The sequence below is a fragment of the Lissotriton vulgaris genome, chromosome 8 (genome assembly GCF_964263255.1).
Source record: "Lissotriton vulgaris chromosome 8, aLisVul1.2, whole genome shotgun sequence".
NCBI lineage: Eukaryota > Metazoa > Chordata > Amphibia > Caudata > Salamandridae > Lissotriton > Lissotriton vulgaris.
Genome location: NC_141696.1, coordinates 1,141,199,733 through 1,141,220,306, shown reverse-complemented (window position 1 = coordinate 1,141,220,306; position 20,574 = coordinate 1,141,199,733). Strand labels below are relative to the sequence as shown.

At 42.6% G+C, this 20,574-nt stretch overlaps 1 protein-coding gene across 2 annotated transcripts in view; it reads right to left on the bottom strand.

Moving 5' to 3' along the window:
- Positions 1-20,574, bottom strand: part of ESD (esterase D) — a 179,141-nt gene that overhangs the window by 100,139 nt on the left and 58,428 nt on the right. For both annotated transcript variants that reach the window (XM_086934992.1, XM_086934993.1), the window contains exon 3: positions 1,382-1,470. In XM_086934992.1, the coding sequence (XP_086791118.1) occupies positions 1,382-1,470 (89 nt within the window). The remainder of the gene's footprint in view (positions 1-1,381; positions 1,471-20,574) is intronic.

Below are 20,574 nucleotides of genomic sequence, written 5' to 3'. Positions count from 1 at the left end.
GTTGTGTAATCACCCTTTGCTTAGATATAGTATTCCTATATCTAACCTTATATCTAGACACATATACACCTATAAGTCACTCCTATAGCAGGCCTTAACAATCCTGAAGGCAGAGTGCTTGGTTTTACATGAGATGGTGCTCTAGCATGAGCTGAGCCTGTCTGCAGCTTTCAGAACCATGTCCTTCTAGCTGTTCTAGGATATAGCCATACCATATACTCTTAACTGCATTATGAACCTCGCGGTTAAATGCTAACTCTGGTTTGGCTTTATCAAAACTTGTCGAGTAAGGTGTCATGCGCTTTGGAATACTACCCCCTCTCCAGTTCTGGCGACGGGGGTAGCATTCCACCCTTCTAGAGGGAGAAGACATGTTGTTCCTACTAATCCCGGTTAAATTTAACCAGAGCCTCAGCATCACAAAATGTAAGATTATTTTAAGCCATAAGGATTTCTCTAAGGCTTAGGAAATGTAATTTAAGTTAGATGTAATTATGAATTGAATTCAGCTGTGGCAGCTAACCTAAATAAAGTATATCGTCTTGCAGCATTGCTTGTTCCAATCAAAACTACACTTAGACTGTGAAAATCAAACCATTCACTGCCAACATTATGTACAATTGAATGTATTTTTTTTAAAAACATTAACATATGGAAACATGATGCTGTAAACTAATACAATAGCTTGTGAAAGACCAGATCATAGAGATATTGATGGTTTGGAAATATTGAAAATATACATCTCACCAGTCACTTTCCTTCTATCTATATACCTGTACCGTTAGGCCTATGCATCTATATTTACCTGATCGACACAACAGACTGTTGTAAAAAAACAGGAGTTGCTTAAGTGTAAGTTTTACCCTCTTAATTCCATTTGCGGTATGAACTGAGGAGCTTAAACACTGAGAAGATCTTCTGCATTCTATGTTACAATACACTTTTATATATTGTACATCATGACATAAAGTCAATATAGGGACAACAATCTCCTTGCCGTGACCACTTTTAGTTACTACAGAGATGTTCTCTGAAATGGTCTGCAGATTAGATACAATGAATGTCAGCACGGTCTGGACAATTTTTGAATTCATTGCCCTCTGATATGCGGAGCACCACAACCTAGCTTTCAGTTTGTGGACAGCTAAAAGCACGCCTGCTCGTCCAGCTGGAGGAGGCTATAGAGAGGCATCTCGTGTAGGCTGCAGCCTTCATAGCGGTGGGAGGCCTGGTCATTCTGCAGCAGAAGAGTACTCCAAAAGATGTACACTGAACGGTTTGTACTACTTGTCAGAAGACACTAGATTTTCATATAGTGAAAATGTTTGTTAGTGACAAAAAACCTCAGAAGTTAAATAACATTGGAAATTATGGCACCCACCTGAGAGCCAGTAGAACACTGGACACCTCGAGTTCTCAGCTTTCGGAGGCAGATAGATCCCAAATTTCATTTTGCATTTGAGTTCAGTGCTGTCGAAAAACAAGCAACCAATTATGTAGACTTCTTCAAAGATCATAACACCACCGATATATCTTGCACAGTAGAAAAACTATTACAGTAAATAAAGCGCACATGTATACTCTGATACTATACAATGAAGGAGGGGGTTGGTATACATTCTATTGTATGCTCATAAAATTAGGTTCGTCATAAATCTATTTGCTACATCCAGGGATCCATATGTTCTGGATTAATAATGGACGTGGGAAAGGATAAAGGACACAAAACAGGTTGCTGAACAATCCCAATACATTAAAAAATAATTTAATTGGAATTCAGGCACACTTTTGCATTCTTAACTGTTTCGCCTTCTTTTCCCTCTTGCTGAGAATCCTGCTGCACAGCATGAAGCAGAGTGCATGCTCTTATCAATATGTGGAGTCTTTGAACCTTGAGTGCCCACGGGTTCTCAATGTTTCAAAGGTCTTCAATGTATGTGCTCCCTTATCATCGCACCATCTGTTTTTCAGTCTTGATAAACTGGTAAACATATTGCAGGTTATTAGAAATGCCCAATGCACGAAGATGGTTCTTAATGACCATCATGTAACTCTCTCCACCAACTGGCTGGGTGAGATTTCAGGAAAACAAACTGATTATGCCACTGCAAATAGCAATAGATGTTCCTGAAATCCTTCAGGATGGCCTATGACGAAACATTTCCATTGGAGAATGGCAATCGCCCAGGATTTCAGCTTCAAACCTCTCAGGCACAAGAGTAAATTAGCCACAAATTACATCAGTTGAGGTTGACAGATGTGAAACATATTTGTGATAACATTGGAAGCACAAAAACATCACAAAACATCCCCTTTACTATCTCAAGGGAACCATAATAATAAAGCACTTTATTCAAATAACATCACCATAATCAAGCACTCTGTTTAACATATCATCTGGCAACCATTGCCATCACCACAACAGGACGCATACAATAAGTGACTTGCAGCACAAGCAAAGATAAGTAAATTGCAGTAAATTCATAACAGGCCTGTTAAGGTCATCACCCCAACAAGAGGACACCACAACTGCAGGTCAACAACGGAAGTAATTTCCACCCAAAGCACAATTCACGTGATTGTCACAGAAAATACCTTGAAGGACAGGCTCACCCTCTACATCTCACAGGATTAACTATTCACCAGCACCAGGAAACTCTCCTGGTTCCCCATTTCTTGGAATCCTCTGCAGGGAAGAATTCTTCCAACACTTCACTCCAGCCCCTTTGAACAAACTCCCAAGGTTTTCTCACAATAATTCCATCTACTACTAAAGATGATGTAAGGCCCACCATATAACCATAATGAGCTATCCACATACAGAGCTCAGTTGCCCAGGTGGAGTTTTAGTACTTCAGATATTACAGTACGCAGGCAAAGTTATTGCCAAAAGATGTTTGTTAAATTTCCTGAGCACTCAAAATTGTACAATCAAATGTTCAAATTAAAGTTCCACTCAATTGATCTGTTGCAGTCACAGGTTGGTAATCCAAGTAAATTCGTCCACATAAGTCCATCAGAACAAGAATAGTATTTTATTTCCTTTTCTGGATTCAAGTTCTCCAAATTCCATAAACAAAAGTCACTGGATTAATCAGCCAACACGTGTTTCGTCATGCTAAATATTTACACATTGACTTAGTCAGGGCGTAATCCACATATAACGATAAGTTCACTTCCAAGAATTCATTTACTTTGTACCTCTTCATATGAAATCAAATGACCCCCACTCCAAAGTATCGTCTGAAAGGGGTCCTCCTATATTATTATTCACTACGATCGTCACACTTTCGATCTATGTCTCAAGGCAAATCCGTCTATCCACGAACGTGCACTCCGGTCGGCGTCCTGCCAAAAGATACCTCCTGTCTGGAAGGGATATGAAACGCCCTCTTTGTTGAGGGGGTCATACCCTGTAGATTTTCTTAGGCACCACAAGTGACTTTTGCCTCTGGGTCAAAAGGAAAATGGACACATTTTCCATCCTTTTCCTTGAGTTATACTTAAAGGAGTGAAGTGGTATTTCAAATACATCTGACGTGCCAGGAAAGCTCTTACTGTCGATCGGTATACAAAAGGGAATCTGCCTTGAAGCCCCTTATTCCACACACACATATATCAACCCTGGAATTTGAGAATATGTATTGTGTGCTAATCGAATATAAATCATATGTACTAAGAATATCATGAAAATAATGGTTAACTCCGGGTTTTAAAAATATTCCAAAAATGAGCAGAATATAGACCATGACCAATATTCATCACAAATTCCTATTCAAGGAGTTTACAATGCCTTGTTTTCATTTGCTCTGAATAGCCAACATACAGATTTTACAAAAATTAAACTTGAAACAATTGAGTTTTGTCGTAAGAGAAGACTAAAGGCCTTTTTTTCCAATCAACCATCAAATCCAGATAATGAGACCACAGGTCTACGGAACAGATCTGGCTGTGTACCAAGCCAGAATATTCCAAAACAAGTTTATGCCTTCGAGCAAATAATGTTGTCATCAATAAATAAATTAGAAAGGAGCAAAAAATATGTTCAACAAAATATCAGTAAAGGCCAAAGAGCCGCGTTAAAAAATCTAAAAGATGATTCCACAATTGTGATGAAACAGGCCGATAAAGGCGGTGCGGTTGTACTCTGGCCAAGAGATAAATATATAGCCGAGGCACTTTCACAGGTGGAAAATCAGGTTTGGTACAGAAAGTTGCAGGAAGATCCTGTGAAAGAGATACAAGGGACAATTGCAGATATCAAGCTAGGGAGAGATAATGGTTTTGTGGGCCCTAAAGAAAGTGAGTACTTGGTTAAAAAATTCCTGAGAACTCCAATTTTATATTTCCTCCCAAAAATTCACAAAAATCTGAGCGATCCCCCAGGACGACCTATCGTCTCTGGGTGTGATTTTTGTTTAGAGAAGATTGCGAAATATGTGGACTTTTTTCTAAAACCTTTTGTTAGCACAGTTAAGTCATACTTAAGAGACACCACTGACTTTTTAGTTAAAGTCGAGAGAACCCAGTTCGATCCAGAATACCAACTGATTGTATCAATGGACGTCATGTCCTTATACACCCAGATCCCTCAGGACGAGGCACTAGAGGTCATGGAGCTCTATTTAGACGCTCGGGAGAGACCACATAGAGTTCCTACATCGTTTATAATCAAGCTAGCAGAAGTGGCCCTAAAAAAGAATTATTTTAGATTTAATGATCAGTTCTTCATGCAAACGAAGGGCACAGCGATGGAAAGCCCTTATGCTCCAGAGATGGCAGTATTGTACATGGCAGAGTATGAGAGAAGATTCGTTGATAACAACAATCCATACAAAGGACACATAAAACAGTGATTCCGCTACATCGACGACGTGTGGCTCCTGTGCAGGGGAGCCACACCGAATTGATGGAGTTCCACATGTGGTTGAACACAAAACACCAAGACATTAAAATTTTCCATTGAATCTAGCTGTACTAAAATGACATTCTTAGATGTAGAAATTACATGCACAGACGGGAATCTAAAATCTTCTCTACATAAGAAAAAGACCGACAAAAACACAATATTGCACCATCGGAGCGCACACCCGAGGAATCTAAAGGCCAATTTGCCATATGGCCAACTACTCCGTATAAGGAGAAACTGTACGGAAATAGCCGATTATGAACAGCATGCACAGGCGTTCTGTGGAGAAATGAAATATAGAGGATACCGGCAGAAACTGCTCAAACATTCCTATAAGATGGCACGCTTCACGCCCCGAGAGTGCTTATTGGAGACAAAAGAAAAACAGGGACTAGACCGACTGGTCTGTGTGACCACCTTTGGCCCAGACACCCATAAATTCAGGCAGATTGTGTTAAAAAACTGGCATATTCTTGAAAACTTGGAACGCCCATTTCCTCGTCCTCTCTTTGCGTATAAGAAAAATAGAAACATCGGCCAACAAATTGTGCGCGCCGACATAGCCGTGCCCAAACCAAAAAGTGACTTATTGTCACAATGGGGGATGAAACGCATTGAAGGACACCACAAGTGTGGGAACTGTGTGTCCTGTGCAAGCACGATTGAAGGCAAAGAATTCCAACATAATAACGTGAAGTGGAAACATGTCGGTTTCTCAAACTGTCGAACACGCAATGTTGTGTACGCGGTTATGTGCCTGAGTCCAAAAATTTATATTGGCAAAACTAATCAGCGAGTCAATATACGAATAACTCAGCATAGATCACGCATTAAGAATAAAGTCTTAACTGCACCGATGGTTGAACATTTCATCGATAAACAACATGGAGAAAATGACTTTAGATGGTCGGTACTGTTTAGTATCAACCACAAAGTCCTGCCGATTTTGAAAAAACCTGGTTACAGAAAGAAGTGTACTTAATTTTAAAATTTAATAGGGCACTGACTGGGCTCAACACGCTGTCTGAAGTATCAAGATTATAAAGACATAATGAGCAGTAAGATTTCGCCCTAAATCTGGTAGCAAAAGAGTGTCTATCATACAATGTAACCATCAAGTTCACACATCATTATACATTAAAATATGGCCGCCACGTTCCATGCCTAAACCCAGCACTTAGTCGACACGCATAAAAATACACCTAAAGATGGCCGCCACACCCAGAGACTGAAGTATTAGTCACCGGCATGTCGGACGCACAGGTAAAATGAGAGGAATCACTGGGGACGAAATAAGCCGAAGTACTAAATCCCCGTTTAAAACTGCAACTTATTTGTGTACATGGAATGAGAAGCATGATGGCCCCACGTCGAGGAAGTTGTCTGAGTAATTAGAAGTAGCGCGCGAAGCACACAGCGCCAAAACGCACACACAGATAAAACAGGTATGCCTTTTTTCGTGTGAACGTGAGCAGGACAGAATGTAGATAATAGTCTGAAAAGAAAAAAAATATTTGTGGCTTGCAGGCAGTGATCGGCCACTCGCAGATATAACGACCCAAGTGTGAACACAAAAACAGAGATAGAGAGAAGTGCCCACACAGAGATGAAGACACATGCAGGTACAAATGGTGATGATATGTCCCACTTACATTGTAGGTAGCATTACAGAAGAATCATACAATAATAAACGACCCTGTGGACCGGCTACAAGCTGGAGAACAGGTAAAAATGAGCGACAATAAGAAACTAAGGGACAGCTACTAGGGAGGATAGAGAACTAAAACAAAGTTGTTTTTATGTATATTTCACAGACAAACACAAAAGACAGAGCCCTGAAGAGAACCCGAAAACTGATGTCATTGGGTATGAAACGCGTCGGCATATTAAGGAAAACTGACACTAAATGTCTAGTAGACCAATGAATTCATTTGTGGTTTATTGAACTTTTTTCACATTAATTTGCTGTTTATTGAATCTGTAGTTTAACGTGACGTAGCCCTGTCATGGTGGTATCGAAAAACACCCCACGAAGATCAGTTGTTTGTTGGTAAAAATTGGATGTAAATTGTATATTGTATATAGATGTATTGTGGAATTGTACTGTATTTATGTGTAAAGTGTATAATGTTCAGTGTTTTTCTCACATGAAAATACTAAAATGATGAAATAACAAAATAAAGAGGTATGAATAAAGGATACCTAACAAACTAAAAAGTAATATTAGTTTGTTTTCCACAATTTTGAGGATAAAAAGAAATGTGTAGTTGGTAATCCTTTCTATTATTGTTTTTCATTACAGCAACAGATTATGTTGTTTGTTGCTAGATTAAGTTGATATTATTTCTGCATTGTCTGCTGATCTATCCCCCACTGCATGTTATATATTCTATATATTCTTTTCAGTTCACATTTCTCAATATTAAACTCATATTTTAAAGTATTATTTGTACATGTATACCGGATAACACTTGCTTTATTATAGTTCGATAGTGCATCAATTATCCATTCATGTATATTTTAACATGATTTACATTATCTAACTGCACAAAGAAGCAACAAGACTAATATGTTGTTTTCTTTGCTTTCATTCATTGCAAGGTCTGCCCTTTTCAGAATTATCAGAAGCATTTATTTACGCGGGGTACAGACAAAGTATTAGGCAGAGAGGAAATCTTAATTCCTGGGAGATTCGATGCATACAAAGTAGAGAAGTAAACATATTTCGAGAAGGTTGGTGACACAACAACTTACACGGGACAGAGACAGGCAACGAACGACCAACGAACACCAAGGTTGTTGTTTAAGATAAGTTAATCAAGTGAGTCACCTTAGAAACTCATACAGGCTGCTCTGGGTGCTAAAATGGGAAGAGTTGGAAAACAACGGCTTGATTCAATTTTCTCCATGCAAGGAAATTCTGAAACATCATCACTGTTACAAAGTTGCAATTCTTTAATATTGTGTTTATTAATCACTTTCATTGCCATTTAATTTGTATAGTTACAATGTACTCATCATATGCACGAGGATAGGAAAACAAAATCATTTAAATATATTCCTAGTGGATTCTTGAATGTGCCTATGAATGATGAAGAGGTTTGAAACCTATTAAAAACACATCAGTGAGTATCACAAGACTGATTATTACCCAGAACGCACCCTACTCATGTAATGCGAGGGTCGTTTGTGGGCTACAGTCTACCAGGTTTCCGGTCTCTAGCTGGTAAGTTGGCAATAAGCCAGCACTATTGCTAAAGGGTTAAAAAACCTAGGGGCTCATTAGTATGTCGGGTGGACTGTGTCCGCCCGCCATACCCCCGGGAAATGGGACCACCCGCTAAGGGTGCAGCGGTCCCGCGCATCCAATTAGGATGCGCCCGCCACACTGGCGGGCGCATTCCGCACTGCCCGCTGCAATGCCAGAAATGCAAGTTGTGCATTTGACAGTACAACGTGACAGGCACTGCGCGGTGCCTGCCACGTTGTACTGTCAAATGCATGGGGGGTAACATAGGTACCCCCATGTGCATCCCCCAACCCCCCAGAATCCCTGGGGGCCTGCTACGGGCCCCCAATGTGGAGAACTGCATGCCTTTCCATGGCGGCAATGGCATGTCACCGCTTGTATGCTAATATGGATGGCGGTGTCTACGAGACACCGCACCATATTAAAAGCTTTTCTGCCCAGTCGACTCTTCGACCGGGCGGAAAACTGGTAGACGGTCTTTCCGCCCGCCGGGGTCCCCCCCGCCATGGTAATGTGGCAGGGTGAAATTTACATGCGGGGGAATACGTCGGGCGGATCACCACCGCCATGCGGGCGGTGGAGATCTGCCCGACATATTAATGGGCCCCTTATTCTCAGACCGTATTATGCTCTGAATAGCAAAAAACATATCAATGTCGTAGTCCAGCGTAAATACTGCAGAAGGATTTTTTTCCAGTAACATGCTCAAACAGGCAGCCTGTCCCCCAGTATAGGATTTTCTCTCCACCCCAACCTAATCAGGAAGGCATTGTATACATTTTCCTCAATGACAATTCTATGAAAGTAATGTTGCAACATTTCACTGAACACATTATTTCATCTGTAGCTTTCAGAAGCATTAATACATGTAACATCAAAAACCAATGCTGAAAATACATAAGAAAATCATGAAAAGCCATCCCGCTGCTTAATTTGCACAGACACAAAATGTTATTCAGCTAGATTTGCACGAATGAAGCTAAAAACAGACATTTTATTGCTTCATATTAAAGACAATGGAAACATATGCTAAGTAATCACATTCAACGTATGAATACAGACCATGTTAATAAATATTTATCATGGTGATGGTCACCACTGTATAGTTATAGTTAGGACTCAGTTATCAAAAGGAAGAGCATTTTGTTAGTTTGCTAATAACTTTAACCTTCATCCACCTCTGCTCATTTTTTCAAAAAGGGGGGCCCGACCTGAATGTCTGTAGGGGGTTTGAGCAAACAGTCAAAGGCTGGGCTCGGCAGGGTGGTGAGCTGCCAAGTTAAGTTGGGTGAAAGGCCTGGCCACAGCCATGTGTGGCGGGGGTTGGCTATTCATACAGAAATAAAATATTACTTTACATTAAAAAATAAATTCTAGAAATAAACTAAAAAAACAAAGGTTAAATTGACATTATAGTTAGGTATGGTAATACTCTTACTTTGCTTTAAAACAAAAAAATTCCCCCAACAAAATTCAAAGCTTAAAGTGACATAATTAGGTGAAAATGTCAGTTCAAAAGTAATGTGTTAAACTTTACCAAAAATAAATCTAGGAATTTCAAACAGTTATTGTAATTTTAGGTATCTATAACTAGCACCCTCACTGAAGAACCGGGTTTTAGAACCCAGCGGCGCCAGGGATAACGCCCGATGTCTTCGGATTCCCCTGCCTCGGCAAACAGAGACACGGGACACTTCTTGATGACGTCAAAGGCCAAATTTATTGGCTGCAACCAGGAACAGAGGTCTAGGAAGCACAACACGGGTGGTTCGCTAGAGACTGCACAAATTCATGGAGCGGAGCATCGTCTTTTATGCCAAAAATCACAATTCTGGCTAGCATCAATTAAATACAAACTGACCAATGAAATGGTGACATTTCAAACATATCGTATGACGACAATCCCACTTTCCGTTGTCCAGCCCACCAGAAATGACCAAGCAAATTCCAATATTCCTGTTCGATCAGGCCGGACAAACCCATCATAAAGACCTCAACCCAAATCAGTGATTAAGGCATAAAGGAAGGAACAGAAACAGATGAGAAGCAAGATAGAAGGGTGTGTGCGTGTACCATAAACTCAGCAATGTCCTGCTCTTTGATCTTTATCTGACCAGCTGCTTAACAAGGAACTGGCTCAGCGATTTCAGCCTCGGACAAGGGAGTCAGTTCGGCCAGGTCACACAAAAGTCAGCTAAGGTGCACGTGTCCCAAAGACTCGTTCAGCCATAGTCATCGGCCTATGTGAGGGCAACCACACAAAATGGCTGCCGCACACAAAATGGAACCCGAGGGTTCAAACGAAATCCCTGAATACGTAGTGTTCTCATTGATCAATTACGACGAAAACACTCGTACACACCGCACTCGTGATTTGCGGTCTGCTGATACCAAAATCGTCTATATCCGACGACCTTCATTGAACGTGTTCAGAATCTACGAACCACAGACCCTCTAACCACGGAACCACAGACCCTCCTTTTGCCCTTACATAGGCAATAAACCCAAACCCATGTCAGTCTGAATCCAGGTCTATATTCTTCAGATCATCAAGATGTTGCTGTAGCATCATCCTAGTACTTAGCAACTCTCTCTGGACAGGTCTCCTCACACACGAAGTAGCACAGAGGCCACATATAGCAGGAGCACACTGTACACAGAGACAGAACAGGAAAAGGATAGCTAAGATCATCCCAATGACCATCAGAATCTTCCATCCCCACGTGGATATCAATCCCCAAAACCATCCCATCAACGACCAATCTCCCTCGTCTATATGTACAGACTCGGAGATCTTATGTAGCTTGGAAATGGCCTGGAAGACTGTCGGAGCGTTGTCTGGAATGAAAACACAGCAGCTCGATTGAATCAGTTTACACACTCCACCTCTGTCTGCAAGTATGACATCAAGAGCAACTCTGTTCTGAAGTGTCATAAGTCGATCCGACTGGAGCTCAGCAGTCAGGTTACTAAGGGCACCGGCAGTTTCGACTATGGTCGACTCAACCACTCGCGTCAACTGGCGAATGTTCCTGCTGGTAACCATTGGTCCCCAGAACAGCAGAAAACCCTTAAAGAAATCTCCCAATTCTTGCCCTGCGGTATCTTCCTTACTGAAGACACCTCTAGCAACTCTCGTCTTATGGTGATCTGCCGCAGCTGTAAAAGTGGGAGGCAACAGGAAAGAAACAAAACACGTGCCCGAAAAATCAGGGGGCAACCATGTGTACGCCTTGTAATAACAGATGAAGTAGGTACCCTTAGCTGCTCGGAACCTGGGGAAGTCTGAGACGCAAATACATAAGTCTCAGTGCAGACACTCTTCCTTAACTGAGCTCTCGGATTCTTGCCATTACCCTGCAGACAATAACGACCCTGATGGGGCACTATCCAAATCGGTGGAGAACTTTTCGCTCGCTGGTTAACACTCAGACTAACTCCATATCCAGTAACGTTCCATCCAATATATGCTTGAGTCTCATCTCTCGGGATAGTCTCATAGGAACTAATTCCTCTTATCATGTCGACTATACCCTTGACCAGAGCACTAGTTTTCAGACTATCTTTCACAGAACATTGGGGATAGACACCATGAGCATAAATGAACATCGTTCTGTATGCCCAAATAGAACCATTATAGCTGAAAGGCAAAACCAGGTAAGGAATAACTTTATCAGTCGTATGGGGCATGAGGCCACAAACCCAACAATTTGTTGTGTTCATAACTAGCTGGTGTTGGTGCAGGAGTTGAATAAAGGAATTGTTAGCAAATTCCAGTCTTCTAACGATTTCATGTTCGGGCAGAGAGTGAAAAGAATGAGAAGAAATAGTAGGAGGAGGTATAGGTTGCGTAGTGGGCATGAACGCCACTTGAAAAGAGAATGTCACATATCCAATTAAAAACATCATTAAGCTAAGCAACATAAACAAACACAATATTAAAAATCTTTTTCTGGTCATCAATTTACAGATTTTGCTCTTAAAGCTTATTCTCTCAACAGGTCTCTCCATCTCGAAAAACTCCATCCTCTCTAATTGCTGCTCGCGGTGGTAGGGTGTTCTATGCTAAGGAATGCTTCTGTCAGCCCAGGGCAACTCCCTTAGGCCAACCAGAACCGTCGACCTAACGTCTTCGGCTTGCATTCCAAAGACTTCGGCAACCGCGACCCTACAGCTGAACCCGGATGGCGGTTCGAAAAAACAAAAATCAAAGTAGTTCCTCGGAGGAGAGTTATCCTGCAAAAATCATAAAAAAGAAAACTTTATATTTTTATTTGTCCCGCGACCCTCGGTCGCAAATTGTAATGCTCTTTGCCAGGCAATGTTTGTTCACGGAAAAGTAGCTCAGGTTCAACAATGTTCAAACGGTTCAATGGAGGCACAGCTTCTTGGAGAAGATAGTCACTTTCTTGCTCAGTGTTTGTTCCAATCAAACGGGCATCGCTGAATGGCAAAAAACGAGGCACGGTCTCAGTCTCAGAATCAGGAAGTCCTTTCTGGACCCACCGGTCGTACGGCAGAGGCAAAGGAGCCCTTTTGCAATGTATGCCGTGGATCCAGTTCTTTTTACCGTGCACTCGTACTGCAGAACGGGTAGATAAGAAAATCAGGTAGGGTCCTGTCCAGCGGGGCTGCTCGTTCTTGGTTCGCTGAAAATTCTTCACGAGCACCCATGCGCCGGGTTCAATGGCGTGCCCTGGATCTTCAGAAGCTTGTGGCAATAAATCGTGAACCTGTTGATGCAAAACACGCAATTTAGCCGTCAAGTCATTCAGGTAGTCAAGCAACACAGGATGTTCTATTTCACTAAATTTCGTCGGCCTCGGCACTCCCCAAATGTTTGCCGGGCGACCAAACACTACCTCGTATGGACTCAAACCCATTTGTGAATGCACAGTCATTCTAGTGGACAAAAGGGCTAGAGGCAAGGCATCTGGCCATTGTAAACCAGAGCTCGCTTGAATTTTGGCTAACTTCAATTTTAGGGTGCCGTTATTGCACTCGACTAGACCAGCTGATTGGGGATGATTTGCAGCGTGAAACTTCTGCCGGATACCTAACCCATCACATACTCTCTTCATCACTTGACCAACAAATTCACTCCCATTGTCACTCCAGATCATTCTCGGCAAACCGTAGCTAGGGAAGAACTCTTTAATAAGGGCTTTCGCTGTGGACAAGGCAGTATTGTCCTTCAAAGAGACGGCTTCCACCCATCTAGAAAAAGAGCAAACAACCACTAACACATATTTTAGGTTGTTGCACCTCTCCATGTGGATGAAACCTAGCTGCAAAGCCTCAAACGGATACGTTGGAGGAACAAAATGACCAGCTGAAGTTGGAATTCCCTTACCAGGATTGTACATCAAACACACCATACAGTTCTTAACCAGATTCTCTGCACACTTAGGAATTCCAGCATTCTGCCATACCGGAGCCAACAACTTGCAAATCCCTTTCACGCTGATATGAGCCAATCCATGAGCCATTGTAACCCCTGGAAGCACATACGCATCGGGTAACAACCATCTCTGATGCTCTGACAAATCAATCCAACAACCATTCGGATCCAATTTACCCTTGCTTTCTCTCCATTCATTCAACTCTTTCTCTGTGGCTTCAGCTTGGATGGATTTCACACTCTCAATCGTATCTTCACACATACTTCCATCCGGAACCCATCTTGCCGGACCTGCAACATACATTAGACTCATCACATTTCTCGCAGTTTCTTTCGCGACCTCATCTGCAAACGCATTACCACAACCAACATCATCCGTAACTTTCTTATGCGCACTACATTTCACAATCGCTACTTGCAACGGCAAAGTAAGTGATTCAAGAAGTTCATTCACCAACTGACCATGCTGGATCTTAGTCCCATGCGAAGTCAGGAACCCACGCTCTCTCCACAAACGTCCAAAACTATGAGCCACACCAAATGCATACTGGCTGTCAGTATACACAGTCACTCGTTTTCCTTTCGCCAACACACACACTCTCGTTAATGCAATCAACTCTGCTGCTTGCGCTGAATTATGTGGGATACGTTCAGCTTCAACAATCGTATGCAAAGTTGTAACAGCATATGCCGCAGTCGTATCACCATTCGGAAGCTTCAAGCACGAACCATCAACCCACAAAGTACCATCACATTCTGGAAGAGGAGTATCCCTAAGATCTATCCTCCCTATCGTTTCTTCCTCAGTTCTAAGGAAACAATCATGTTGTTCGGTATCATCGATCTCAATTGAAATCGGCAACAACGTGGCTGGATTCAACGTGTTGCATCTCTTTATATGCACATGACTCGCTAACAAGGTCAATTCGTAACCCGACAATCAAGCACTAGTTAAGTGCAGTGTCTTGGTACGATTCAACAAGGTATCCACTGCATGTGGAACCATCACAATCAGTGTATTGTCCATCACCAAACCAGCAGACTGTCGAATCGAAACAGACGCTGCAGCTCTCAAACAACTCGGCAACGCTCTAGCTACTGGATTCAAAGTCGATGAAAAATAAGCACATGGACTCTGCTTATCGCCAAACTGTTGAGTCAAAACTGACAATGAAAATCCCTCTCTCGTGGACATACAATGTGAAAGGCTTACTGTAGTCTGGGGTACCCAACACAGGAGCCGAACACAACGCATCGCGTAATTCTGAAAAGATCTTCTGACATTCGTCAGTCCAAGGAATAGGATTTGGAGTATCCTTAACAGTAAGAGCTATCAAAGGCTTCGCAAGCAACGAAAAATTAGGGATCCACTGTCTACAGTATGACGTAATACCTAGGAAAGCACATACTTCTCTCTGTGTCGTAGGCACACTCATTTTCGCGAAAGCTTGAATTCTTTCTGGGGTCAGTTTCCTTTCCTCCTTCGATAAGAGGTGACCTAAGTAAGTAACTTCTTGTCGACAATATTGCAACTTCGAAAGAGAAACTTTATGATGGAAATCAGACAGATGACGTAACAACGACAAAGTAGCCTCTCTACAAATCTCTTCATTGTCAGCAGCAACTAACAGATCGTCAACGTACTGAATAAGAGCAGCACCATCAGGTAAAACCAACAAATCAAGTTGCGTCTTCAAAGCTTGACTATAGATCGATGGACTCTCGCAGTAGCCTTGAGGAGCGCGCTTAAAGCGGAAACTTCGTCCTCCTAAAGATAAGCCAAAGATGTCTCTACTTTCTACGGCAATCGGGATGCTGAAGAAAGCATTATTCAAGTCAATCACCGAAAACCACGTGGCTGTAGCCGGGATCAAAGTCAGTAAAGCGGTGATATCAGGCACAACAGGAAATTGCGGAACAACGATCTTATTCACCTCGCGGAGTTCGATCACAAACCTATATACAGGAGGCTGTGAAGAATCAGTTCTCTTCAGAACAGGCAAAACCGGACTATTGTACACATTACCTCTCGTTTCCTAGATCACACCCTTTTCAATCAGATCATAGATGATCGCCAAAAGTGCTCTTTCACCATCACTAGAGATACGATACTGTGGAATGCGTGGCAATCTAGCATTTGCTTTCAACGTCACAAAATATGGCGGAATCTCTAGGAGACCCACATCGTTCGGACCAGTAGCCCAAAGAGAATCAGGGAGAGAAGACAATTCAGGTGGAAGTTGATCTTTAGATAAATACATCGGAGAGATCACTCTCTTACCCAATGTAAGATGTACTTCCGAAGGAGAACAATATAGCGTCGCATACAATCTCTTTAACAAGTCCAATCCCAACAAGTTCTCACCACAACCAGTCGTCAGAATGAGGGGTGCTTCAAATTCACAAGGTCCAACAGAAGTAGACAACGGACTATAAATCAGATTCGTAACCGGGGCGCCAGAAAAACCTACTGAAACATTCTTTAAGCCAGACAAAGGTGCGCCAGGGAGTTTAGAGTGCATAATAGAACTCTTTGCAGCACCAGTATCCAACAGAAAAGGCTCTGACACACCTGATGCAATCACTTCAACATAGGGTCCACTCTGATCTACTGGAACTGAAACAACTCCCTCTCTTGGTCTATGGCTGTCCTAGCAATCATTACCATCTACATCCTCACCTTCAACATAGTAATCGTCCGCATAGTACTGTGCCGTCCTACCAGACGCACCATTCTGCTGATCAAAGCTATTCATAGAGTTCTGTGGAGGCAAAGAACGCGTATTCTGACCACTACCTCTACCTCTAGGAGCTTGTTGAACACCGCGACCTCTCACACCAGAAGCACCATTCGTGCGCTGTAACAGAACCTGACAACTACTCTTGAAATGACCCTCTTCTTTGCAATATGCACACTGATTAGGACCTACGGGAAAACGCTGTTGAGAAGACTCCAACCTTTGCGAGTTTCTCTGATATTGCTGAGGTTGCTGATAATCGCGCTGATTATTACGGGGCGGATAAGCTTGCTGTAGAAGAACTTTAGTCTTCAATTCCTTAGTCTGCCTATCCGCTTTCTCCATCTCATCCTTATTTCTATTTTCATAGTACTGGGCAGTAGCCAAAATCTGCGCTGACGTAGAAACAGCCCAAGCACTCTCAGAATCCTTCAGTTTATTGCACAATTCTGAAAGTAAATTATTAACAAATGTATCAACGAACAACCGTTGACCACCTTCGGTACTCATGTCCTGACCACTGTGGTCTACAAAGGTCTCTTCAAATCGTGTGAAAAAGTCGGACACAGTTTCATCTTTCTTCTGCTTACACGCAGACAACTTGTCCTAATTAACACGCAAAGCAGGCATCAAAGTCTTCATGTAATCAATAATCCTACCAGGTAGTTCAGCAATTATATCTTCAGGCTTAGCACCACCTACTTGTCTTTCATCTGCAGCTTTAAGATTATTCCATCTATCACCTAATTCCTGCGTATGATCCGTATGACGAATCTTTCCCCAAATAGGCTGTGGAACAACATTCCCAAACAACATGTCTATATCTGCTAGATTCATGATACATGAATCCGCAGTCTGAGATAGCTCCTTATAAAACCCTGCTGGATTTTTGCGCGAATCAGGCAAAGTCTGCTTAAGGGCTAAGACTTCAGCACGCTTCCATGGAACATGTACTAGACACGCTGAAAGTGTGGCTGAATAGGCGGAACAGCTTGTGCATCACCATGTCTCCAAACTGGAGAAACCTCACGCATCGGATATTGACGCGCCTTTCTCCTAACGGACCAATCAGGCTCAAACAATCGCTCAGAAGGAGATGCATTCCTAAACGACAACAACGTCCCAACTGCTTTCTTAACCTCGAGACCCACAACAGTCCCTTTCGCAAACTCAGAACGTATACGGTACAACTCAGGCGGAGTTTGTCCTACCCCACTATCTTCCCATTGTTCACGAAAGAAAGAACACATCATATCAAAAACGTATCTTTGTTTCGGTGCTTCCCATTGATGGAAAACATCCATAACGCCCTCAAGATCATAATGCGAAGGATACGAAACCCATTTATGCGCTAAGTGATCTAACACAGTCTGTTCATTAGCATCAGGCAACTGACTACGCGATTGCCTACGCTCGATAACAGGAGACATACCCAATGAACCCAACAGAGGAGAAAAGATACTAGCAACCGCATCAGTCATTCTCTGTCGATCAGAAGGAGAAGGTGACAAAAGAACAGGAGACGGAGCAGAATGAGAGGAAACCAGAGACGGAACAGTAACAGGAGGAGTAAACAAGACAGGCATAGGAGTAGCAGACAAAGGAGGTAGCAAAGGCGGCGGCCCTTGAGAAGGCTGCACCAAAGGAATAGGAGCCAACGGAAGAAGAGCTGGCTGTTGAGGAATCCCATGTGGCAAAGCAACCGAAGGTTGCGCAACTACAACTTGTGGCGGTGCCGTAGCATTCTGCACATAAGGGGGTGGACATTAAAGGATCTTTCACAAGATCTTTTTTCTCTTCTTGTTGTTGAGGTGGCAAAGCTGGGTAGCACTTATCTACTGCTAGTTTACGCTGCCTAAGCATCTGTTCGCTCTCTTGTTCTTCTTCATTATCCCTAAACTGTATAGCAGCTTGCACCATTGACATACCTCGTTCTCGTTTATTTTTCTTCGCTAACTTAATTTCTTTCTGTTTGGCTTCCTTTCGCCATATGCGGAAAGAGTCAAACATCGCCGGCCGGGCTTTCTTCTTGAACAGTTTTACTTCGAGATTGTCTAAAATCTCAGTTTCAAAGCTACCATAACGGGGCCACTGTAGGACACCGTCTTTCCTGGTATATTTAACCCATATTTCATTATACGCGATGGGGCCCACTCCATGTTTTACGTAGAGCTCATAGGTCGGAGTTCCAATCGGAGGAACCGGACACGAATCCTCCAATCGGGAATCCCTAGTACAACCAAAACCAAATATCTTTCCAAGTCTGCTAAGACCAGGCATCTTCGCTCACTAGTCTAGCTTCAAACTTCAAGGGAAATCTCAAAACAATAGTCTCGTGAATACAAGAGTCCCTCGGCTTTGGGGCCTGCAGGTACCAAATCAAAGCGATCCCGAAGGATGCCCAAACAAAACTAAGGACTGGGAAACGCTCCACTCATACTTAACTGAAATGTCGATGGTGTCACCAGAAGATCTGTCTATTGTCTCGCTCTACAAATCGTCTAACGGCTCCAAGACAGGGCGACAGTCAGGTCAGCAGTCCTTCGTAGCCGTCGGAAAGCGGGGAACCTCGCAGCAAAGACTTTCGGACCACCACGACATACAGGGGTCGATGAAGTGGCAGGCCTTCCTCCAGAATTTCCACACGAAGCTCCTCACGATCTTCGGGCTTGGACCGGTACCGCTGAAGTCGCCCCACGTTGGGCGCCAACTGAAGAACCGGGTTTTAGAACCCAGCGGCGCCAGGGATAACGCCCGATGTCTTCGGATTCCCCTGCCTCTGCAAACAGAGACACGGGACACTTCTTGATGACGTCAAAGACCAAATTTATTGGCTGCAACCAGGAACAGAGGTCTACGAAGCACAACACGGGTGGTTCGCTAGAGACTGCACAAATTCATGGAGCGGAGCATCGTCTTTTATGCCAAAAATCACATTCCTGGCTAGCATCAATTACATACAAACTGACCAATGAAATGGTGACATTTCAAACATATCGTATGATGACAATCCCACTTTCCGTTGTCCAGCCCACCAGAAATGAACAAGCAAATTCCAATATTCCTGTTCGATCAGGCCGTACAAACCCATCATAAAGACGTCAACCCAAATCAGTGATTAAGCCATAAAGGAAGGAACAGAAACAGATGAGAAGCAAGATAGAAGGGTGTGTGCGTGTACCATAAACTCAGCAATGTCCTGCTCTTTGATCTTTATCTGACCAGCTGCTTAACAAGGAACTGGCTCAGCGAGGTCAGCCTCGGGCAAGGGAGTCAGTTCGGCCAGGTCACACAAAAGTCAGCTAAGGTGTACGTGTCCCAAAGACTCGTTCGGCCATAGTCATCGGCCTATGTGAGGGCAACCACACAAAATGGCTGCCGCACACAAAATGGAACCAGAGGGTTCAAACGAAATCCCTGAATACGTAGTGTTCTCATTGATCGATTACAACGAAAACACTCGTACACACCGCACTCGTGATTTGCGGTCTGCTGATACCAAAATCGTCTATATCCGACGACCTTCATTGAACGGGTTCAGAATCTACGAACTACAAACCCTCGAACCACGGAACCACATCACCATGGCCTGCTTATGACCTCACATATTACAAAATTCGACATGTTCTGTGACATCATTAATAACAGTGACCAACAACACTGTGCATGGTGGGGTGAGAGTTATAGTGACTTGAAATAACTATAACTGCTGAGATCCTTTTGTGAAATTATTTTTTAACCATGTACACCCCTGTACACACTTTAAACACTGCAGCAGCTTAGATGGATTGGCTTGTATCAAGTAAGCACCTATGGTGCAAACCTTTATAGAGGAATGCATCATGCAATGTTTGTATTTGAGCAATTCGGTGTTGTGATATCAAAAAGCACATTGTTGATTTATAAATAAATGGTTACAATAGAATGACACATTGTAAATATTGTAACATGGTATTGCATTGCTCTATGTACCAATGTAAATATTGTAACATGGTATTGCATTGCTCTATGTACCAATGTGGCTCGGTCACATTTTGTGCTTGCATTTTTTGCTTGATTTTTATTGGTATTGCAATTGCCCTGGATATTTCCGCCACATCCCTCCCATCTTTCCATTTTTCCCCTTTGTTTTTTTTTCCTACGCGTTTACAAATGAAACCTTTTACAAATGAAAAAAACAATAACAGTTTAAAAAAATAAAAATATTGTAACATTGTTACGTAAATACATTACAGAGTTATGAAATATTGTAAATATCTGCAAACAGGCATCATAT